This window comes from Ictalurus furcatus, chromosome 21 (assembly GCF_023375685.1).
Source record: "Ictalurus furcatus strain D&B chromosome 21, Billie_1.0, whole genome shotgun sequence".
Taxonomy (NCBI): Eukaryota; Metazoa; Chordata; class Actinopteri; order Siluriformes; family Ictaluridae; genus Ictalurus; species Ictalurus furcatus.
In genome coordinates this window covers 3,523,311-3,548,601 of record NC_071275.1, presented here as the reverse complement: position 1 = coordinate 3,548,601, position 25,291 = coordinate 3,523,311, and the positions used below count along the sequence as shown (strand labels likewise).

Genomic DNA, 25,291 nt, shown 5'->3' with positions numbered 1-25,291 from the left:
GTGCTTCCAACTTTGTAGCAACAATTTAGGGATTTAGGGAAGAACCACATATGGGTGTGATGGTCAGGTACTGTACATACAGTGGATATTAAAAATATACACTCCCCTGTAAAAATTGCAGATTAGGTTTTTGTGATGTAAATAAAAATAAACCGATAAATAACATCAGATCTGGTTCCACCTTGAATGTAATATAGCAACCGACAAAAACGGCTACGGTTGATAGAGTGCTTTCTGTCAGAAAACAGAACAGGATTTGCTGAGCTTTTGAAGGCAAGGCTGGGCTTTTTAAACAAGAAGACAATTCCTGTTTTCATTTCAGGTAATCTTGGTTCTTACTTGTAGGTACTCAGATGATTCAAAGGCCATGTAGGTGCAAAAAAAAAAAAAAAAAAAAAAATCCACTAGCTGTCTTGAGACATCTTCCTTTATAACAGAGGTCATAGAGGTGTAATTCATAGAAGGTTTACGTGTAAAGGTTTATCTAGTTTGGTACAGATGAGCTTTAAACAAGTCCACAATGATTAACAATAATAATCTTGCATTAAAATGACAAATAAAACAGATTAAGATTTGCATATGCCATTGAACTTCCTGCTGTGTTGATTACTACCTACTGATAATCTAATCCAATTTCTCTGGGTTCTCTCAACTCCTCGGACTAACCAGTTAATTATTTTCCCATCATAAAATGTTTGAATTCTGCGAATACTACAGCAATTTTTGCCAAAGTTATTATTTATTAATAAACAACACATCATGTATTTTATCCGTTTATAGCTACATTTAATGTTACGGAACGTCCACAAGACAAGTTATCGCCTACGTTATAGCAGTTACGAACAGACGTTCCTTCACCACCGGCCTCACTTTTTTTCCCCTCTCCTGAAGGTAATAATACAAAAAACACAGCTTGTCATGTTCCCAAAAAACCAGCAAGAGCAAAGTCCATCCCCTTATGAACCACTACAAAGCACCGGCGCCCGATACTCTTCTGTAAGGAGACGTTTATTCCAAATTGATGGAAAACTTTCACCATATCAATTATTATTTGTTTTTTCTTTGTTAAATAGCAAGCATTTTTAAATTCATAACATTAGCCTTAGATCATGGTGGAGATTGCTGTGAATTAGCTATACAAACAATAGCGTATTAGAAAAAGTGTATTTACAGCATATAAACCTGTGTTTTGAATTAGAGTCAGCACTACTGTCAGAGCTGCTGTCAAAGAAAAAGAATCAACGATCTCTAAACCAGGGGTTCCCAAACTCCCCCCCCCACCCCCAAATGGCATTAACATTTGACCGAGGCCCCCCTTTTGCAAGATGTCTTTAAAACACATTAAAAATACAGACTTCTGAAGATACCCCCCCCCTTTTTTTAATTAATAATTACATCTTGCATCTTTACATTACATTAGGAATTGATTGTGGGTGTGTGGTTGTCTGAGAGTGAGAATTTATTTTTCAGACCAAATTGTTGAGGCCCCCAGGGCGCCCCCTGGCGGCCCCCAAGGGTGTCACGGCCCCCACTTTGAAAACCACTGCTCTAAACGATCAGATTCGATAAATCAAAAGTAAACTATCTGATATATGTAAAAAAAAATGTACTTCTGAAAGCACTGCTTCACAGATTTTCTTTAAAAGACTTTTATAGTAGGGACAGATTGAGAATTGGCTCTTTTAAAAAGCCTTAAAGGATAAGGGACTTTTTGGCTTGGTTTGGTGTTGAATTTTTATTCATTTTATTTTTTTAAAAAGTTGCAACACTTTTTAAAGTCTCAGATGTTACCTCCATGGCTCATGGCATCCAACAAAGGCTTAACCTTTCTGTCGAGGTAGTTCAGAAACCTGTATTAACATTTCAAGTGTGCACCATGTGTGCGGGTGTTACAGCAGTGAAGGAAGATTACCTGCAGACACGGACAGACTGGGAAGCCTGACCTCAAAAACAAGGCTGTGCTGCACTGAGCGACATCCCTGGAGTGTCCTGTCTCTAAAGCACACAATTTCAAGCACGTCCAGCTGTGAACTCCTACAAAATATATACAGACACACACACAAACACATGGTTACAGCAGCATCATTAAGTACACCGCAGCACAGACGAATTACTATATTGTTAGTGAGTTGGATATATTTATGGCACAAGCTTTGACTCCACGTGTAAACAGCCATGGACTCACGGTCTTATCTGTTATAAACACACAACTCTCAATCGATGTCTTATTAATTAATGTGCAAACGCACTGCTATGTAAGGCTTCTTTTATAGCGGAACTGTAATATTCGGTATAGATATACAGTATGCATGAAATTTCTTGTACTTCGCTAAAACTGAACAGCGTTCTGGAATGTAGTGAGGATTTGTTGATATAAACGATACTGCCAGTGGGATGTGTTATGACATGTTGTGAAGTGTTATGGTGTGAATTCACCATTTACTGGCGAGGAGGATCAGAAAATTACGAAGAGGCCAGCCAGGATGTTGAGGCAGCGTGCATGGGTCATAGACACCCACGGTTACCTTCAAAACAAGTCGGGAAACACAAGTTAGGAGCAGATTTCACAAACACAAAACCTTACAGTGTTTGCAAACCAGTTCAACTAATGTGCAATATTCAAGCTGAAGATATAGTCATGTCCAAAAATATGTAGAGATTGTCAAAATGATTGTTATTTTAGTAGCGTAACACAGTATATTGGAGTTGAAATTAAAGAATGAATATGAGCTATGTGAAGTGCAGCATTTCAAGCTTTCACAGGCCAATCGGGAGAAGGGTGGAGTTGACTTCAAGTGTGGCAGTTCATATTTGGAATCCGTTGCTGTTAACTCTCAATATGAAGTCCAGAAATCTATTACTGCCAGCGAAGCAAGCCATCATCAGGCTCGAAAATCAAAACAAACCCATCAGAGAGATAGCAAAAACATTAGATGTGGCCAAATCAACTACTGAACTACTGAGTGAGCTCGGGAACACCAAAAGCATATGTGGGTCAAAGTCAACACTGAAGAGAAGCCTACACCAGAGCAAATACAGAGGGTGTACCACATGATAAACCATTTTAAAAAAATAAATAAATAAAGGAAGCCAGAGTTCCAAAATACTAAATAAAAACAAAAAAAAGGAAGAAAGAAAGACAAAGAAAGAAAAGCCTGTATAGTTCTGGAACAACATCCTATGGAGAGATGAAACAAAGATCAACCTGTACCAGAATGAAGGCCAGAGAAGAGTACGGAGAAAGGAAAGAACAGCTCATTATCTGAAGCATTCCATCTCATTTTATGGCATGGGCATGTATGGCTACCAACAGAGCTTGTTCCCTTGTATTTATTGATGATGTGTCTGCTGACAAAAGCAGCAGGATGAATTCTGAAGTGTTGTTTGGCCAAGTCAATCAGCTGACCTGAATCCTATTGAGCACGTATTTCACGAGCTGAATGCAAAACGCCCCAAGAACAAACAGAAACGAAAAACTCAAGATAACTGCAGTAAAGTCCTGGCAGAGCATCAACAGAGAAGAAACCGAGCGTCTGGTGATGTCTGTGGGTGTCTATGGGTCTCAGAGGATTTCCAACTAAGTATTAAAAATGACAATTTATGATCGTGTCAGTTTTTTTAATTACTTTTGGTCCCTTAAAAAGGGAGGAACACCATTCTGGTTGGTGTATTTGGTAACGTTTGCACTTTGCGTTCATTATATAATTTAATATTACTTCATTTCGAATTCAGTATACTGCGGTATATCCAATATACCTAACTAAAATAGCAATTTGTCAGTGTCGAAATATTTATGGAACTTTAATATGATCCCCAAAGTTGGAGAGTTGCTGTATATTTAAATAGATGATAAAGGACAGATAGGCAGTACCATGTCAACACCATCACCATCCTTCCTATTTTTTAGTGTCCATAATCATACCATGTCAATTCTGAAAACAAACATAGTACACAGAAAAGTGGCACTTGCAGTTTTTTCTGGCACTTTTTCGTTCAAACCACACAAAACACACGATTCTGTTGTATGTCCCTTTGCGCAATTGGTACTTTGATTGGATTTTGATCTTTGCTTAGTCTATTGACTTCTAGTTTCTCCTCCGTAGGCATTTTGAGAATCAGTAATTGAGAAAAGTCATCCACCTTGTTCATGTTTATTACACCTGCTATTGTACTTCATTCCTGCCTTCTCAATCACTGTGGATGACATGTCCCAATACACACCATCCACACGGCAATTCACCAAGTGTAATCACTTGATATAACGGTCAGTGATTGGCTGCGTGAATTTAAAGCGTCATGAAACACTAAACTACATTTTCTGAGATTTTAACAGAGGTGTTCGTATCGTACATCGTAAAAGACAATCTTAGCATCTGTTCATTTGAACTGTAGGAGAAAACTGGTTAATTCTGAGCTTTTTAGATCTTCCTGGTTTAAAATCCCATCCTGTCACACGTCACAGGCAGAGACATGGTAATGTACAATAGTACTTCGTTGATGTGTCGGTGTCTCATAATTATTCATGAGCTTGTGTGTTCTTATCCTATGAGAAGATGCTGTCTCTTAATTATTCGTGACAGCACGCGGTGCTTTCCTACAGATGTAGTAGATGAGCGAGGCGTTCAAATGGGTCGGAGGTGTTTGTTTCAGTGGTGTAAGAGTCCGAGTGTGTTTATTCAGGAGAGCTATGAGAATTGGAGAAAGGTGGACTTGCTCATGAAAGCAGTTTGCGTCTACACGACGATGCGGTACTAAGTCCCGAGGACTTTTCTATCTCTTCAAATGAGTGTCCAATTTTAACCATGACAGTTTTACTTGCATTTTGAGCTGATTAAACCGCCTAAAGCTCCGTGGGCCTTCGCGTGGAAAACTATGCACCGAGAGTCCGTGTTGAAGGGAAGAGTCTTCGCCTTTTTATTTGTGAAAAGCTAGAATCTATTAGCAAGCTACCATTCCGACGCTTCTCCCATCTGCGCTGCCTCCGGTTTTATTTTATGTTTTCCTCCATAGTCATGCCAGGGGTTAATGGATAGGGCAGAGGACCTGCACTGCTATCTATTGTGTCTCCATTTAGCCCTGGGGATTCAGGAGGAGAAAAGTCCGCTGTCTCATCTACAAACTTTGTAACTATCCATCTTTACTGTGAGTGTTCTGAAGACTCGCCCCCCCCCCTTCCTCTCCTGCCTTTCCCTGACACGCCCCCTCCCCCTCCGTTCTTTCGCACAGCCATCCACGCCCATTCAAGCTGCATTTTTCAAAAACATTGAGAGGTAGACTTGAGCTGAAAGAGGGAGGTTTCAGGACCCTTTAAAGCCTGGATTCGAAAGAATTCAGCTCCAGTCTCTTCTTCATACCATTCTGCATATTTTTACTTAAGACCATTAGTGGTGCTGCCATTGTTGGTTCTACTGAAAAATCCATAATACACTGTGGAACTCCATAATATATTACATATTATAAATCCATAATAAAACGGTGTATTATTTTTGTATAACCACAGCAATCAGCCAATGACTAAAATTTTTTGTTTTATTAATGAATGGCGTCGCACATTTTATGGTTAGATTTAATGTTGTGGTTGAAAGAAACCGACAGACAGACAGACAGACAGACAGACAGACAGGCAGGCAGACAGGCAGGCAGACAGGCAGGCAGACAGGCAGGCAGGCAGACAGGCAGGCAGGCAGACAGGCAGGCAGGCAGGCAGGCAGGCAGGCAGGCAGGCAGGCAGACAGACACTCCCTCTCTCAAGACTGGTTAAGAGTCTATTTCAGTCAATCTGTTCCCAGAGTGCACTTTACGTAATTGTTGATAGTGGTTCAGTGGTTTTCAATAGGCCACCTGTACGGGCCAGATCTTCAGTCTCAATTGTACCTTCTTTAGATCTGTGAAGAATGAACCCCAGTCTTTCAGCAGAGCCACTTCAACGTTCTCCTCAGAATACTTCACAAGGAAATACGGCACAGCTGTGGCTCCACTCGCTGAACATAACTCATCGTAGGCTGCTTGAAAAGCAGACACCTGAAAAGAAAAAGAATAAATAAATGAGGATAAGAAAAATGTATAGCATCATTTTTTAGCTTAGAGTTATATGTTTATTAACTTATTTATTAATTTATTAACAATCTGACTGGTGTGTCATAAGTATTTACTGCTACAATAGGACAACAGCTCCTGTATTAAATATACAATTTGATATTTCACATTACCAGTGATGGAGGTTGGCAACTTCTCAAACACTCTTTCAGTTGCATTAGTTAATAACTGGCCTGTGCTTGAACAATTTACTTGCTCGTGTCATCAAGAGCTGAAAACATGGGTCTAAAATGTTACAGATAACTTTGCAGTTTTGTTTCTATCCGTGTATATACCCGATATCAGTTTGCACTCACGCACTATTGTCATGTCAATGCTGTAATCAGTGTCGAACTACATTTCCCAGAGAACAAAGCAGCCCACAAACATGGCCGACATGGACTACAACTCCCATCACTCACACTCACAACCGATTATTGATCATTGCACTCGCACTATTTAAGCACTTTCACAGCAGACACACACAGTGACGTATAATCCTATGTTTATCTGCCAGACGTCTGGAGGCTTTGTTAACTGTGCATTCTTTCCTGGTTTTGTGATTCTGTTTCATGCCCTGTTTTGCCGATTAGCCGATCACCTGACTCTGTGTCTGTTTTTGACTACATTTTGTATTTGAAAATCAGGCCCTGCAGCAACATTACCAAGAACAGGACGTCTCTCCAAAATTGACAAAAGGACAAGACAAAAACATATCAAAGTTTCTGCAGAAAAAAAAATCCATGCTCACATAAATTTTTTCCATAATACACATACACTGACACCAAACCATGTGGCAAATGTGTTATAGTCTGATGAGACCAAGGTAGACCTTTTTGGGCATAATTATAAAAAGATATGTTTGGCTCAAAATCAAACTTATCACCCAAAGAACACCATGCCTATGGTGAAGCATGGTGGTGGCAGCATAACACATAAAAGCTGCTTCTCTTTAGCTGGGACTGGGGCTCTATTCTGGATAGAGGGAATCATAAATAGCTCCAAATCCCATCTATGTTGGCACAAAATCTGCAGGTTGAAAGCTTTAGATGAAGAAAACTTTCACCTTCGAGCATGATGACGACCCAAAGCACAACTCCGAGTCAACAAAGCGATGCCTTCAGAAAAAGATCAACATTTTTTTAAATGGCCCAGTCGAAGCCCAGAAATAAATCCTATTGAAAACCTGTGGAATGACTTGTAGAGGGGTGTGCACAGAAGGTTCCCTCACTATTCGACAGATCTGGAGCATTTTTGTAAGGTAGAGTTGAATAATATTGCCAAATGATTTATCTTGGTTTCATTAACAGTAGACTTTTTATGTTATATGCCTCAGCTTGACTGTACTGGACCCTGTTACTTCACCTACCCATTCTCTGCACTCTCATTCATCTCTCAGAATTGGTACCCATCTCGAATGCAAGTAGAAGACAGCATGGACAGCATGGACAGGTGTGAACAGGGTCAAGTGCAACTTTAGATAAGATCACTCAGACAACTTGCAGACGTGCTCTGGGACACATTAAGAGCATCTGAAAGAGCATCTGAAAGAAATGACGTAAATTTAACGATCCGACTGACCTAACCAATTATCAAACACTTCTCTCCTCTTTTTCCGATAGCATCTCCACTGCTAAAGCCCCATACTACCGAGAGAAGATTGGCAGTTCTCCCAACACCCGCACTCTCTTCAAAACCTTTTCTTCTCTTCTCTTCTCTGTCCTCCTCCTCCCCCTTCCCCTACCTCTCTCACTGCAGATGACTTTGCCACTTTCTTCTCCATAAAGGTTACATCAATCAGGAACCTGTTCTCAACCCCAGACACGCATAGACCGGCTCCTCCTCCATGTAACTCCCAACTGACTTCCTTCTCTACCCTCTCAGAGACTGAGGTCTCTAAACTCCTCCTCTCTAGCCGTCCCACAACCTGTCCTCTTGACCCTATCCCTTCTCACCTTCTTCAGTCCATTACTCACACAATATTACCTGCACTCACACACATCTTTAACACATCCTTCTCTACTGACACATACCCTACAGCATTTAAGCAGGCCCGGATTATCCCACTGATTAAAAAACCATCACTTAACCCTGCTGCGGTTAACAACTATAGACCTGTTTCCCTCCTCCCTTTTCTTTCCAAAACCCTTGAAAGAGTCGTTTTTAATCAACTCTCCAATTTTCTCATACAGAACAACCTCCTGAAGCTTTACGACTAGCAAGAGCAACCTCTAGATCACCTGTCCTCATCCTACTGGACCTCTCTGCTGCTTTCGACACTGTGAACCATCAGATCCTCCTGTCAATTCTCTCCAGCCTGGGCATCACCGGAACGGCTCTGCGCTGGGTGGAATCCTATCTCTCAGACAGATCCTTCAAGGTATAGTGGAGGGGAGGTATTTCTGAAACTGGGGTTCCTCAGGGGTCACTTCTGCTCAGGGGTCAGCTCTTTTCTATCTACACTACATCTCTAGGGCAGGTGATTGAGTCTCATGGCTTCTTATACCACTGCTATGCTGATGACACCCAGCTCTATTTGTCCTTCCAGCCTGACGATCCAACCGTCTCTGCACGAATCTCTGCTTGCCTGTCGGACATCTCGGTCTGGATGACGGAACTCAACCTGGCAAAATCTGAGCTTCTCGTCATCCCAGCCTGTCCCTCAATCAACCACAACCTTACTGCACAGCTCGGCTCAACCACACTCAAGCCAACCAGGATGGCCAGGAACCTTGGGGTGATTCTTGATGACAGCTCGACCTTTACAGACCACATTTCAACAAGTGCATGGTCCTGTAGGTTCATCCTGTACAACATCAAGAAAATCAGACCCTACCTCACCGAACAGGCTACACAGATACTAGTCCAGGCTCTTGTTATCTTAAAACTGGACTACTGCAAGTCACTACTCTCGGGCTTCTCAGCCAGCTCCATCAAACCCCTTCAGATGATTTAGAATACAGCAGCACGCCTCATCTTCAACCCGCCCAAGAGAACCCATTTCACACCCCTCTTCATCTCCCTCCACTGGCTTCCTGTAGCCACCCGCATCAAATTCAAGGCCTTGATGCTCACCTACAAGACCTTGTCTGGAACAGCACCCCCTTACCTCAACTCTCTCCTGAAGGCTTACGTTCCCTCACGCAATCTGCGATCGATCAACGACCGACACTTAGTAGAGCCCACTCAGTGTGACTCAAGGTCCCTTTCAAGAACCTTCAAAATAACTGTTCCTCAGTGGTGGATTGAACTTCCAACCTCAATCCGGACTGCAGAATCCCTCACATCTTCAAAAAACAGCTAAAAACCCACCTCTTCCGTGAACTCCTAACCAACCCCTATAAAAAAAAGAGCCTTCTCTGGCACTTACACCTCTACTCTGCACACTTTGCTTCTTCTGGAACTCAATTAATGATCTTGTATGGTAGCACTACTTGTATTGTTCTCTGCTTGATACATGGCTTTCTTGTATTTCCTCATTTGTAAGTCGCTTTGGATAAAAGCGTCTGCTAAATGAATAAATGTAAATGTAATGTAAATGTATTACGTTCGTAGCGTGAACTGCAATGTGTTCTGATGTGTGTCCCAGACAATTAATTAACATTGCGTGTGTGTGTGCGGGTTCATCCTCAGTACAAACCATATTGCACTGACCTCTCATCCTTTATTTCCATCCCATTTTACACAAACAGTCTTAAACCTTAGACCTTCCTCTTGAAAAAAAAAAACAGATTGCAACTTACCTTGGGTCTTGTGTAATGGACATTTTCAGCCATGGCAAACAAAAATTAGGAACAGTAATCGGATTGTGTAGCTCACCTGCCGAGGGGAGAATTTCCGCTCTAGCAACACCGGATCCGTCACAAGCTGAATTCCTTCCAAGAAGCAGAGGGCAGGGAAGCAGAACCAGTAATAAAACTGGTATTTCTTCAGATCCTAAATAAGGTTGATCAGTGATGAGAAACTAGTAGGATACTCCATATTGTCCATATAACGTATTCATATATGAAATATATACCGCAAATGTCAAAATGATGAATTTGGTCAGGACTGAAGGGTCTTCCACTGCAGCACCTGACTGTATGGCTGTCCAAATCTGAGAAGATGATAAGTCATGTTTCAACAGATATATCAGTTTTAAGTAGTGCAAAAATATGGTTTAGGTCTTGTATCACGTAGAGAAAGTATGTTTCTTTTTAAATAATGGCTAACATTAAGCTTAAATTAAGGCTGACTGACTTTGGGTCCAATTTTTCCCAATATTAATCAGTCAGTTACAATTTAGGAAACATTTCAGCCAAAAATTAATGTTATACAATATCACCGTTAAACAAAAAGTTGTCAATCAGCCAAGATGTATAGTGACTGAAGTTTGCTTCTTTAATTTTGCACTGGAGCTAAAACATATGGGAAGCATACAGTGACCACAAAAAACAAAAAAAAAACACAGTACTCATCATTTTCATTTTCTTCCTCATCAGAGTTTGTTGTCACTTTGCTCAAGCATCTAGATTTAGGCATTTTGAGGTGTTGCCCATATTTGAAGGAGAACTTCTAATTGTAATACAATTCCAAATTGATTTTTTTATATAATTCATTCATTAATACAGGTCTATTTTGTCTTTTCTTTTTACCCATTTTTGATGTTTCCAAATATATACCCTAAAGACTGCACATCCCAAAAACAGTTTAAGTTCTCACCATTGCTTCAGAAGATACTGTAGATTTGTACCTAGGAACTGCTGCTGTAAACATAAAGACCATCCTGTGCTCATTCCAGCACTTCTATCCGGTGTCAGAAACAAATGATTTCCTTTTTGGTTCCTCTCAATGCCATTTCAAAAACAGTCTATGAGATGACTGTGTGATTGCTAATATGGGTTGGACTCTTGTTAGTTACATTGGTGCGAATTGAAGAAGCAAACCTCGGGACAAACAAGTCTTTTCTCTTTTTATCCAGACTGACTCTTTAAACACTGAGAGTTAGATAATGGCCCCACCTCATTAGCTGCTTTTTCTAGAAGTGCTTTCTTGTCGGTGGATTTAAAGGCTTCCAGCGTGTTGGTGTTGTACAGAGTTCCCTTAGCAGCACAGCAGTAAGCTGGAGTGGGTCCATCACTGCACATGAACAAACTCATTTCAGGTACAGTAATCAAGCAGGATGTTGTTTATACATACAGTATTTTATTAGAATTTCTCATCAATATGCTGTTAGCATTTCAATCACTCAAAACATGCCAAGAACCATCACACTAATAAAATATCACAGACCATACTATAAAAGCTAGCAATTACCATGATATAATAAAAATCTAAAAATATTATTTTTAAAAATTGGGGCATACTTTTTTCTCCTGATTTGGGGAATCTTATCCCATTCATTTTCCAGACATGGTTTCACACATAGTTTACATTTTATTTCAATATTGCTGAGAGTGAAAGTCCTCTGCATGTATGGTATATTTTGGTACAAGTTCCATAAATCTACAGCAGGAAATGTAGCAATAGTACAGGCTCGTCATAATTATTACATAACAGCCTAACTGCCAAAATTCTTTACGTTGCACGAGGAGACATGAGAAGGAACTTCACGTAGCCATTTACTGTGTAACAAGTCTGACAACAATTCTGTTTTATATAACCGATAAATTATCTACAGTATGTGATCTTATGTGCAAAGAAGATACAATACATAACCTTAGTATTGTAAGTTTCTATCTGGATAAAAGGTCATTTTAGGGTACAATTTTGGACAATGACATAGTTACTGTTATTGTAGCTGTCTACCACAGTATACAAGAGTTTAAATTAAATAATGATTATGAGATCAAAGAGCAGACTTTCAGCTTAAATTTCAGAGTATTTGCATCCAAATCAGGTGAACAGGGTAGGAATTGCAGCACTTTTTACAACCCCAAGTCCAAAAAAGTTGGGACACTATCTAAAATGTAAATAAAAACAGAATACAATGATTTGCAAATCTCATGGGTTGCAAATCCCATGTGTTATTCACAATAGAACACAGAAAACATTTCTGCCTGAAAGACTCTGCCTCTCAAAGATACTCTTTTTATACCCAATCATGTTTCTGACCTGTTGCCAATTAACCTTCAGCTGTTCCATTTTAGTAACACTTACATTTCCAGCCTTTTGTTCCTCCGTCCCAAATTTTTTGAGACGTGTTGCGGCCATCAAATTCTAAATGACCTTATTCTTTTTCTTAAAATGGTACATTTCTTCAGTTTAAACATTTGATATGTTTCCGATGTTCTATTGTGAATAACATACGGGTTTATGAGATTTGCAAATCATTGCATTCTGTTTTTATTGACATTTTCCACAGCGTCCCAACTTTTTGGGAATTGGGGTTGTAGATGTGGTCCCCTCTCTTTTTAAGGGACCAAAAGTAACTGAACAAAAACAATAATATATTCAAATTCACTTTTCAATACATAGTTGCAAACGCTTTGTAGTCAATGACTGCCCGAAGTCTAGAACCCGAGTCTTGGGTTGATTTTGAAGTATGCTTCGGGTCATCATCCATCTGCACTGTGCATTGTCCGATGGTTTTTGAAGCACTTGGCTGAAGGCAGATAATATAGCCTTCAGCAAATCATTCTTCTGCCTTTGTCAGCAGCCACATCAATACATACAAAGGAACCAGCTCCACTAGCATCCATAGATGCCCATGGAATAAGATGAGATGGTGTGCTTCAGATAATGAGCTGATAAAGGTGCCTAAGACTTTTGCACAGTACTCTACATGTATAGCTCTACAAGGGTCACATGATAAGGTTACAAATTCACATTATCAAAATTCTAAGATAGTTAGAATGTAAACACAAATATGATTTGGTTTTTATAAGTTTATATCTGATTGTTACTCATTGTTACGCAATTCCTGTTCTACCACATCCCAAAGGTGTTCTATTGGAGTCAGATGCGGTGACTGGGAAGGCCACTGAAGAACACTGAACTCATTGTCATGTTCATGAAACCAGTTTGAGATGACTTTTGCTTTGCGACATGGTGCATTATCATGCTGGAAATATCCATTAGAAGATGGGTAAACTGTGGCAATAAAGAGATGCACATGGTCAGCAACAATACTCGAATAGGCTGTGGCGTTCAAGTGAAGATTGATTGGTATTAACAAGCCCAAAGTGTGCCAAGAAAACATTCCCCACACCATTACACCACCTCCACCAGCCTGGACTGTTGACACAAGGCAGGTTGGTTCCATGGATTCATGCAGTTGGCACCAAATTCTGACCCCAGCATCTGTGTGCCTCAGCAGAAATCAAGATTCATCAGACCAGGCTACGTTTTTCCAGTCTTCAACTGTCTAGTTTTGGTGAGCCTGTGCACACTGCAGCCTCAGCTTTCTATTCTTGGCTGACAGAAATGGAACCCAACGTGGCCTTCTGCTGTTATAGCCCATTCACCTCAAGGTTCGAAGTGTTGTGCATTCTGAGATGCTTTTCTGCTCAACACAATTGTACAGAGTGTTTATCTGAGTTACCGTAGCCTTCCTGTCAGCTCGAACCAGTCTGCCCATTCTCCGACTTCTCTCATCAACAAGGCTTTTCCATCTGCAGAACTGCCGTTCACTGGATGGTTTTCTTTATTGCACCATTCAGAGTAAACTACAGAGACTGTTGTGTGTGAAAATCCCAGGAGATCAGCAGTTAGAGAAATACTCAAAGCAGCCCGTTTGGCAGCAAAAATCATGCCACAGTCAAAATCACCGAGATCACATTTTCCCCATTCTGATGGTTGATGTGAACATTAACCAAATCTGCTCGGAAGAAACATTTTATGTATTGCACTGCTGCCGCATGATTGGCTGATTTAGATAATTGCACGAATTAGTACAGGTGTTCCTAATAAAGTGCTTGGTGAATGTATATTTAAATGCATATTAATTAGCAGCAGAGCACCTGAAAAGGCTGAAATACGGAGACAAATTACAGAAGGAATAATTAGGTGTAAATTAAGTGAGGTGAAAAGAAAATGCTTTGGCAGAAAAACAGGAAATATGTACCCAGGTGCTCACTGAGACCAAGCACATCACACAGGGAAACCTCGATGTTTAATTTGTTTTCTCTGTGACCGTTGGCCAGAAGTTTCTCTCATAGATGCGCTCTTCTGCCTCTCACATGCTTTCTGGCACAGCAGCGTCTTAGAAAATGTCAGCTTTCATCCTCTGACGAAAACTGAGCCATTTGCATCGAGTCAGTTTACAGAGGCATTTCTTTTGTCGTAATTGAATGTCTAGTCTTACCTTCATTTATGGATTTGTGTTGGCTTGCATTTTCAGTTTTGTTTTTCATATTTCTTTCATTAATTCCATTCATATGAAATGACTAGCTTTTCACGCATTGTGTATAAAATCCAAGGGTGCAGTTGAAACAAATAAGTGGTTTATATTTGACCGAGTAATCTGTGTATAAAATTGCAGTAACCCACACAATTAATACGTTTACATTAGTGAGTCTCGTTATACGCTATACGGCCAAATTTATGTGGACACCTGACACCCTCAGCAGTCTTCTGTAATAAAGTTTATACGCTCAGCTTATTTTTGACCAAAATGCCAGACACAATATTATAATACTGAGGTCACAATTAGCCAATCCAGTCAAAACTATTTACCTTTATGTGCCTTCAAAATTCAATAACAAATCCTGAAAGAACAGCGACGCCTTTTGAGTTTTGATCCCTGACATTAAACCAAAATTTAAATACAGCACTCCAGAGTCTCAACTTTCATTCAGGATTAAAAATAAAGGGGTGCTTAAATAATTATACAATGGTAAAACGGTGTTGCTTATGCCATTTCAGTAAAAAAAAAAAAAAAAAAAAAATCCTATTTCAAAGGTATTTGACTCATACTGCTAGTTCAAAGAGTTAGTGTCATGATTTGAGTTCATTTCATCCTGACATTCCCAGAAGTCATTTATCCAACACCACTTAAGTAGAACTAAACACATTATTGAGGTCATCAACCATGTGATCAGTGAAGGAAGAGCTTATGCAAGCTTTACCCACGATTAGCCCTGCCCACTTTGCATTTAAAAATCATAGAAATAACGATGAAGTACACCGACAATTGGAGATCCACCAGTTACGTTCACTATAATTGATACTATGAATTGGAACAGTTTTCTCTGCTGTGTATCAATCTAAGTATACAAGAACTTAGGATAGCAATTCAATCTTTTACCTTGTCTTATTACAGAAAATACATTGCAACCTGTGTAGATAAATTTCTATGTGCAAATCACATGCAGTGGCAAGGAAATGTAGAAAATAGTATCAACTTACACCTCAAATGCACTGAACTCCAGGGTCAAACGAGTCGGCAGGCCAGATGGGTCACCTTATTCCACAGAAAACACATTACTTAGTCTTGACAGCTTATTTACATATAAAGCAATGCTATACAATTACACTGACTCACCAATTAATAGAATATGACAAAATCCTTTGGTTCAGAGCATACCGTGCACAATGGAATGCAAATTGCACATCACCTGATCAATTAACTGTGCTACTATAAAGACTCGTTGGTAAATGAAACACAATTCCCTTGCAAAGGTTGTTTCCATAGCAGTGTTTCTCCAGACAAGGGTAAAAATGAGGCTTTTACACAATAACTACACTACACAAGAGATTATTAGATCAAGTCAAGAAATAGGTAGTTGGTATAACATCACAGCAGCAATGGTGTGCACTATGAAGTGGACAATGGTGCCAGATGACAGGAAGCAACACAGAAACATTTCATTCATTCATTCAGTAATACTGTCCTATCTTATCAAACTTTTCTACCATATACATAGGAAAGTCTTCATAAAACAACACCAAAGAATTTGATGCTATTTTGTCTATTTTATTATGGTGATCTTATCAGACAATGCACCCAGCAGTAAACTGCAAAATAAATAAATAAATAAATAAATAAATAAATAAATAAATAAGGGGGAAAAAGTGCACATGCATTGGTATAATACCTTGGTAAGCCTCCTTTATAGGTAGAACAATTTGTCAGAACACTGGCTTTATCCTGATCAGGGCCACAGTGGATCCGGAGCACATCCCAAGAACACCAAACATGATGTGGGAATACACCCTGTTCATCACAGGGCACCATGCACACACACATTCACACCTAGGGGACAATTTAGCATAGCCAATCCACCAATGAAATGTTTTTGGAAAACCATAAGCAGAGAACCTGGAGGAAACCCACATAGGCTTGAGGAGAACATGCACAGAAACTTCAAACCTGAGCTCAGGACTGAACCTCGGATTTTTGAGCTGTGACACTACCCACTGTGCCGCCCGACCGTAATCATAAGCATGCAAAACAAGCATCCTTACCGTTATAATAATAACCCTTGATGCTTCTTGGACTTTCATCCAGCCGGTAGTCATTGAGTTTCTTCTGCGTGAGCTGGTGCCAGAATCCTGCCTCAAGGGCACTAGAGAAAGGGGCAAACTGCAACTTGGGAAGAGCTGCGCCCTTTTCCACAGATTCAGCTGCCATTTGAGCATTAAGCACAGTTCTGTTTGATAAAAACTCTGTGTTGAAGAGCCAAGACAAGAGATTAATAAGGATTTGTATGAAATCTCCATCTTTTAATGATTCACTTGCAATATCTGGTGCTTTTCCTTGAGTGATGTGATTTTGTATACCATTTATTTTGTTAAGCCCTTATTAAACAGACCTTCCCGTTCAATTATTTATGCTTTGTGCAGTTTTAAAAAAAATTTTTTATAATGGGACATGTTTTTCTTGTTGTTCAAGTCTCTGTGTTTTTGTCCCTCAGTGTAAATGAATCTGCCTTCAGCTCGGCAGCACACAGTACTGAGACTGATATCAACATCATATCTAGATGCTAACGCAAAAAATTTTTTAGCACGAAACACATGATTGTTACTCTGTAAAAACAACATAAATACACCATACAAATGGAAACCGAACACACTTACCAGAAATCGACTTCCTTGTTTGAATCACGTGACTGAAGTCACGCGCATCCTCGGTGTAGTGTTGAAGGAAGTCTAGCTCACAGTGGCTACATGCGTCATACCTTATATTTGTAAGAATAGCGCTTTATTAATTGTAATTAAGTTTGGTTTTTTTTCCCCTCCCCACAGCCAGCATCTAATAGCATGCTACTTCATACAAGACTGGTCGCTTATTTCATTTACACAGACTCACAGAAAACATGGTACAACTCAGCTAGCTTAGTTGCTAGCTTTGGCTAGTTAGCTATTGAAAGTTAGCTAGTTAGCTATTAAAAACGTCCTAAAATGAGCCCAGTGTTGAATTACCTGTCGAATTAAATAACGTTATGATTTATTTGATTTTTTTTTTTTGACAACCCACAAAGCACATTTAGGAAAAATATCCGCTCGAACACTACTTAATTTAGCCAGACCTTTCAAGCTGGTTAGCAAGAAACCTGGCTAGCTGCCTAACTTAGCAGTCCATATATTTAACGTTAATATAAAGCACTTTTTCACGGCGCGTTCATGATGGAGTAAAAGACGAAAAACCAGAACAGGAACAAGAACGCGCCGACGACGAGACAGGAAAACACGGAGAGAAACCTGTACGCGCTGTTTCTTTTCATTTCGATGCGTTTAGTCAGTATCTCTGCTTCTGTAAATGCTCTCCAGTGAAATTACAGCAGCAGAAACATAATGAAGAGTGGGGAAAAAAGAAACCACCAACAAAATAGAAACACCGTGATTTAGCTGTTAAATGTAAAACTCTAAGTTGGGTGTAGGATTTACAAGAGAAGAAAGAAAGATATCCTGCTGATAGCTGGTCCACCTTAGATCTCTACACCCTGGTTTCATGCTGAAAGAATGCACTAGAACAATCCTGAAGATCTGCATAGTTCAGGCAACTGAACAGCTTTATGAAATGGATCGGGTGTGTTCAGATCCATTCCAAGTCAAGTGAATTAGATCAGTATAACGATTCCACTCCATAAACGCATGTACAGTGTATGGTCGAAAGTTTATAGACACCTGACCATCACCTCTATATGTGGTTCTTCCAGAAACTGAAACGTTTGAAGCACAAAATTGTATCGAATGTCGTTCTATGCGTTATGATTTCCCGTCCAGTCCATACAGGATTTTGTGGGGGTTTTTTTGTGATTGTTGCAGTCAGAAATGCTTGCATTCATGGTGACATTTTTAAAAATTTGTGATGCGGTTTACAGAGTTTTTCGTGCTTTTTATTGCGGAAAACTACTTGAATCGACGAAATTGTGTTGCACGGTTTTTTCGCACCGATGTTTGTTGGTAAATGAGACTTTTTAGCTGTACTCATGTTTGACGCACGTGAATCAGAAGGAGGCTTTGGCTGAATGCGCGTTGTGATGACGTCACACGAATAATTGCAAGCTTCTCAGAGTATTGCGGAGTTTCCTTGATTTTGCGTTCATTTCCATGATCATAAAAATCATGAAATCCTGGAGTGACTGCGCTTCACTGAAACTAAGAGGCTCAGACATGTTCCAGCATGATAATGTCACAAACACGGTCCATGAAGACATGGTTTGCCAAGGTTGGAGTGGAAGAACTCGATTGGCTTGCACAGACCCTGACCTCAACCCAACTAAACACTGTTGCAGTGAACTGGAACGCCAACTGTACCCCAGACCTCCTCACATCAGTGACATCAGTCCCTGACTTCACTAATGCTCTTGTGGCTAAATGAGCGCAGTGCCCCACAGTCACGCTCGAAAATCTAGTGCAAAGCCTTCCCAGAAGAGTGGAGGTTATTATAACAGCAAAGGGAGACAATCTGGAATGGTATATTCAACAAGCATATATGAGTGTGATTGGTCAGGTGTCTACATTTGACAATATAGTGTACATTTATGCACACATCCACACCTCGGAGCAATTTACTGTAGTGTAACCAATCCACCTTAAAGCATGCTTTTGGGTGGAAACCATAGAACCCAGAGAACTTGATCAAGGGTGTTCAGATCAGTGATTCCATGAATATACTTATATAGCGTGGAATTAAATGTTGTTTGTTCAGGACCATGGATCAATGACCAACAATACTGAATCACAATAAAGGACAACATAAAGTGCAAAGAACACAATAGTGTAAGACAATAGGAAGATACAAGCACATAGGACAGTACAATACAATAAAGCACTACCCAATACACCAATTTTCACCAACCCTGTTCTTGGAGATCTACCTTCCTGAAGACTGTAGCTCCAACCATAATCGAGCCCACCTGACCATCTAATCATTGCCTTAAAAAGTTCTTGATCAACTAAAACAAGTTTGTTAGATTTTGGTTGGAGATGAAACCTGCAGGAAGGTAGATCTCAAGGAATATGGTTGGTGACCACTGCAATACACACTGAATATAGCATTATGTGAATGCAGTACCTGACATACATAGCATACATAAACTGAGGAGGATGCAAAAAAAAAACTGTCATAGTAGCAGTCGCACTAATCATGTGATCGTGAGTCAATCCATAAGGATGTCAGTACACCCCAGAAGGCAATATTGTGTTATAAAGTGCAGGTGTGTTAAATTCATCTCAATGGATATTTGAGGGCACCAAGGTCTTGAGAAGCCTGATTGCGTCTGAGAAGAACTGAGCCGGGTTTTCTGGTATCATCTAGCAGGCGACAGAGTTAATCGTGAATGTAGGGTCAGTCTAGTATTTTACAATGAACGAATATAAAAGGCTAATACTTGCGATTTTAAATAATCAACACTGACAAGTAAATAGGAAAGGCCTGGGCTTGCACGTCAATAGAAACCTCTGAGCTAACCGAATAAACAGGCTATATAAAAGCATCTGACATAGGAACGTCACTTAGATGAAATGTATACTTGAACACAGAGAGTTCATCCTTTTAATACCTTAACTAAAAGGTTGTTAAGCTAAGTAATTATTGGAGTCAGATACCCAAGTGCATAAAATATTGTCCATTGTTGAAAGCGCTATACCATTAAAATTGAATTTAATTAACCTTGGTCAGAGACGAGCAATGGATTCAGATAATATAATTTTATACTTAGTGTTGTAGGGACCTTGGAGCTATGAGGGAACATTGATGGAATACAAATCCCCAAATGACGCCAACCACAACCATATTCAAGATATTGAGTTTAAAAAAAAAAAAGCAGGTCTCTTAATGGCCTTGTTTAAACAGTGCAGTGTGACTGGATGAAATATGCTGCGTCCTCATACATGATGGATAAATGCTGCCATTTCCTAATAATCAGAGCCATTCAATATAGACATAATTAGGTGATTACAAAGTAATGTGTCTGTCAATAACTGTATTTCTTTAATTTAAGGTTGGCAAATCTGTTCAAGTTCTCAATGACTTTTTCCCCCATCCTGTTAAGATCAGTCACTTTGATATGAATCTGCATCACTAATGCATTTTTCCTTCATTAATGAGCCTGTAATTTTGAGTTAATTAACCTCAATTATCCTTACCATTTCATATAACCAACTGCTGTCAAAATGTGTTAATTTCCTGAACAAACCTCAGTGCTGATATCAATGGCAGAGAGGCATTACATGACTGCAACTAATTACGAGGACACCGAAGATTATGCTCTTTTTTTTTTCACCTTCCATGTAGCACTTAATCAATTATTTTTTTTAAAATGAAAGTTACTGTACACTGCAAAACAATAACCACTGATAACTTAGCAAGTGAAAAAAAATCTTGAATGTAGTCAAATTTATGTAGTATTTCCTATTACACAATTACCACAAGCTGAAATATACTGTAAGATTATTACACCTATTTCTAGACTTGAAATAGTCTTGTGATGTTGGCAGATAATTTTGCTCATTTTAAGCATTTCTAAAAAGAAGCAAAATTATCTGCGAGTAGAATCCATCCATCCATCCATCCATCCATCTTCTATACCGCTTTATCCTTTTCAGGGTCACGGGGAACCTGGAGCCTATCCCAGGGAGCATGGGGCACAAGGCGGGGTACACCCTGGACAGGGTGCCAGTCCATCGCAGGACACAATCACATACACACTCACACACCCATTCATACACTACGGACACTTTGGACACGCCAATCAACCTACCATGCATGTCTCTGGACTGGGGGAGGAAACCGGAATACCCGGAGGAAACCCCCGCAGCACGGGGAGAACATGCAAACTCCGCACACACAGGGCCACGGTGGGAATCGAACCCCCGACCCTGGAGGTGTGAGGCGAACGTTGCGAGTAGAATAAGAAAATGTAAAGCTAAAATGTCTATAGGTTTCATCATTTAATATTTGGTTTATTGTAATATTATAATAGGAAATTCTAGATAAATGTGATTATATTCAAGATATTTTCACTTTTTGCAGTGTAATTGTCCTTTCAATGTAAATGAGGACCAAGCATTTCTGAGCACAATTTAGAGAGAGAAAAACTCCACTGCTCCCACAATTTCCCCTTGGGATAAATAAAATGATATCATATCTTATTCACAAAAAAAAAAAAATTCTTGGTGTTCAACCCTGTGTGTCATAGGTTTTAGCCATTTTAATTTTTATTTTGGTGCATCGCTACCTTTCCCCTACATAATATCTAAGACACAGGCCTATTCTCAAAATTCCTTCCATTAAATTGGCATCATGCATTGGATGAAAACAACTCTGTGCATATGCCGCACCTACCCTTAATTAACACACCTTACAGTTTTTACATGGACTCAGTCCTGTGCAAACCTGCCCTCCGAAAGACTGATAGGCTGTCACATGATAAGGCTAAATATTAATGAACATAATCTTTAACAGGTTGCATGTGTCAGAAAAAGATTATCTTGGTGTTTACCCCCAGAGTCAGTATTTGGGGAACTATCAAGTCTCTGCAGCATCTCTGATGGTCTCTGGGCTAATCAGTGTTAAACAAATAAAGGCAAAACAAATAGCCAAATGTGGAGCACATTTGCTCCATAGCTGTATGTCTTGAAGCCCTGATAACTGCCTTCATGGTGTCTTTTTTAAAACCAGAAGGAAATTCTGTTAATTTGTCCCTTTTTAAGCATGAAAAACCATAAAAATACAATGTAGATATCAAGAATAAAATACGCAGTTTTTTTTTAAACTTTTCATCTCATTTGACAGATGGTTTTATCCAAAGCAGTGTTCACACTTCAGCTCAGTTATCCTGACCCAAAATCAAGATACAGTTGGGAAGATATTCTGCACTCATTTCCCCCAAATGAGCGCAGAATAAATCCCTGTTATAGGATCAAGTATATGGGCAAGTGTAAAAATACACTTGCAATTGTTGAGCCACAAGCTTATTATTATGTTATTTACATTACACCATATTGCTCAGTAACTATATTGAATCTAATTGTAAAGGTATCTAGTTACAAGAGAGAAGAAAGTAGGCTGGACCCACCATCAGGGCCTGGGACTACATAAGGTTAAACTTTACTTCTGGTATTGCGGTTGTGGCTATTAGTTTTTTTAAATTTACAAAACAGGAAACTAAGTGGCTCTGTGGCAATCATGCACAGTTCCGTGTACATGTTTCCATGTTATTTACACATAATCATTCCATAAAACCTCAAACAAATTTGTACATTTTGTGCAAACAAGCATACCTGCAAAAATGAGACAAAAGCAAAGGACACACACTAAACAAAGCCTGTTAAGTGAAAAGAAAAAAAAAAAACCAAACCCAGCTTAGAACCACCAAAACTCACTGAGAATTTATTAAACATTTACCATCAGTATTTGTACTGATGTATTAATCTGATGCAGATTACAAGCATACAATAACACTGGTCAGCACCAAAGATATAAGCCAATTAACACAGGTGTTTAAAATACCATAATAGTCCAAACAAAGTCTACAACCCTTAAAAATACACAGTTATACATATAGAGGCAAAATAACTGAGTTTACAAAGACATACACAGCTGCTACACTTTCAATCTTTACAGACAAAAATTACTGCTTGATACGAAAGAACTTCTTAAATACTCTTTTGAAATTCTCATTACAAAGTGGATAAATAAATGGGTTCAGAGTGGAGTTGATGTAACCCAACCATATAGTGAACATGTGGAGGTCATGATGGACGCATGTGTTGCACAGCGCCATGACCATGAAGGTGATAAAATATGGGATCCAGCACACCATGAAAGCTCCAATGATGAAGCCCAACTGCCTCACCGCTTTCCGTTCCTTATGAATGCGCATGTTCTGGACACACTGCCTGGACTGTTCGCAGAATTTCTGCCACGTTTGCCTCAAAGTCATAGTGTTGCTACCATCTATCATCGGACCATCGTTGTGCATCCACGACCCTTGCGATACAGGTGACTGTGTATTAGCATCATCGTTACAGAGAATGGTGATGTGTTTGTGAACATCAGTGTTGGGTTTTATCTCACAAATATTAGCAACCGAATTCGGCACTAATACATTACAATCGGTAACAGATACAAACATCTTGAGATCTGCATTCTCTTCATGTTGCAAAAAGCCCAGAGGTAAAGATGGATCCTTTGAAGGTGTTTCAGAATTTACCTCCTGGTTTACTGAGGAAACCTCATGAGGGTCCCTCACAGTTTTCCTCTTAGGTTTCGTAATCTTAAAAAATGAGGTCTTCCTGTTTTGGGGATTTTTATCACGTCCGGATTCGCCGTTCTCCTCATTGGTGTCCCTTGAGTTGTATGGCTGCTCCAAAGTATACTGATCCAACATGTCTTCCTTTTGAGAGTAAGTCTGCAAGGCCAGATTATCTTCCTCTGCCATTTTACAGAAAGTTCTCTGATTTCTTAAGCTTTGCACATTAATGTCTTCATCTGCCACCACCTTAGCAATAGTGACGCTCTCCCACTGCTTGTAATGTTCTCGCACAGCTATGAAAATTTGCGAATAGAACCATAGCATCAGGAATGACGGGATGTAAAAGTTGAGAATGGCAGTCAGCACTTTAAACCATGTGACGAAGCGAAAGTCCGTGTCGCACTTGCTTTCTAGCTCAGGTTTTCGGTCAACATTAGCAAACATCCTCCATCCCAGAATGGGAATAATCCACATCATGGAGAGAAGCCAAGCAAAACAAATCATCAGTGTCGCTCTTCCTCGTGTTCGATATTTCAGATACCTCAGTGGGTGCCTAACAGACTGGTATCTGTCCAAGCAAAGGATAAACAAATTGAAAATGGAGGCCGTGCTAGCTACATAATCCATTACCAACCAAAACTGACACACCACGCGACCAAGTTTCCATTCATCCTCAAGTAGATACACAAGATTTAGTGGCATTACAGTCGCCCCAACTATTAGGTCTGCTAAAGAGAGGCTGACGATGTAAAGGTTCCCCACGGTATGTAAAGTACGTTCTTTCCTCACAGCGACAAGAACCAGAATGTTCATGATGATTGTCAGGAGACACAACATGCCCAGAATGATCCCCAGCACTGCATTGTTCACATGATGGTGGAGGGAAAGAGATGCATTTAAGTATGCTGTCAAATTTAAGCTGGCATGGTCTTGCAGGATTTTATTGACTTGACCGTTTGTCTTAGTCTCCATTGGAGTATTCTAGTATTGTCACCTGATGTCGAAGGTCTGGATAATGGTATCCACACATTGATAATTCATGTCCATAAGTGAATTCCTAAAGAACAAAACAAAGCATAATACGTTAGTAGGAATAATACTGCAACACTCATGTTGGTCACATTTATTTATAATAACAGGTACATGAGGGTTCCAAATCTGTGTCCATTACCATATGGTTCTTGCTCTTAACTCGTGAAAAAATCCAGACCTGGCTAATTAGCTTTCTGGCTAAAGGTTATTAATTGACTCTGGGTGACACAGCGGGTAGTGTGGCAGGTAGCATGGTGAAAGGTGACATGGCTTTTCTTCTTCAGCGCCATATTTTCTCACTTCCTATGGACATAGGACATAAGAAATACCTGAATAATGATTACAGTATTTGACACCTCAACACCATGGTTACAGTGCCATATACTGTAAAAATTTAAAAATTAAATATACAGTGCCCTCCACTAATATTGGCACCCTTGGTAAATATGAGCCAAGAAGGTTGTGAAAAATGGTCTTCATTGTTTAACCTTTTGATCTTTTGTTCAAAAAAATTCACAAAAATGCTCTCATGGATATCAAACAATTGTAAACATAGGACT

At 39.7% G+C, this 25,291-nt stretch overlaps 2 protein-coding genes across 2 annotated transcripts in view; both read right to left on the bottom strand.

Annotated features, from left to right (window-relative positions):
• The window catches only part of atg7 (ATG7 autophagy related 7 homolog (S. cerevisiae)), a 117,193-nt gene extending 99,009 nt beyond the window's left edge, over window positions 1–18,184 (bottom strand). The window contains exons 1-9 of the mRNA XM_053653617.1: window positions 17,074–18,184; window positions 16,462–16,662; window positions 15,403–15,457; window positions 11,076–11,193; window positions 10,094–10,171; window positions 9,895–10,011; window positions 5,875–6,021; window positions 2,437–2,525; window positions 1,913–2,034 (exon numbers count right to left, since the gene is read on the bottom strand). Coding sequence (XP_053509592.1) covers window positions 1,913–2,034; window positions 2,437–2,525; window positions 5,875–6,021; window positions 9,895–10,011; window positions 10,094–10,171; window positions 11,076–11,193; window positions 15,403–15,457; window positions 16,462–16,627 — 892 coding nt within the window. The 5' untranslated portion in view covers window positions 16,628–16,662; window positions 17,074–18,184. The remainder of the gene's footprint in view (window positions 1–1,912; window positions 2,035–2,436; window positions 2,526–5,874; window positions 6,022–9,894; window positions 10,012–10,093; window positions 10,172–11,075; window positions 11,194–15,402; window positions 15,458–16,461; window positions 16,663–17,073) is intronic.
• A 3,992-nt stretch (window positions 18,185–22,176) lies between these two features.
• On the bottom strand, window positions 22,177–25,008 carry hrh1 (histamine receptor H1). The gene has a single exon (XM_053653219.1). The coding sequence runs from the start codon at window positions 24,669–24,671 to the stop codon at window positions 23,076–23,078; it is 1,596 nt and encodes a 531-aa protein (XP_053509194.1). The 5' UTR covers window positions 24,672–25,008; the 3' UTR covers window positions 22,177–23,075.
• Between the last annotated feature and the right edge of the window lie 283 nt (window positions 25,009–25,291).

What these genes read in the sequence shown, in the direction of transcription:
- hrh1 (XM_053653219.1), bottom strand. Translation starts at nt 24,671, where the DNA reads ATGGAGACTAAGACAAACGGTCAAGTCAATAAAATCCTGCAAGACCAT.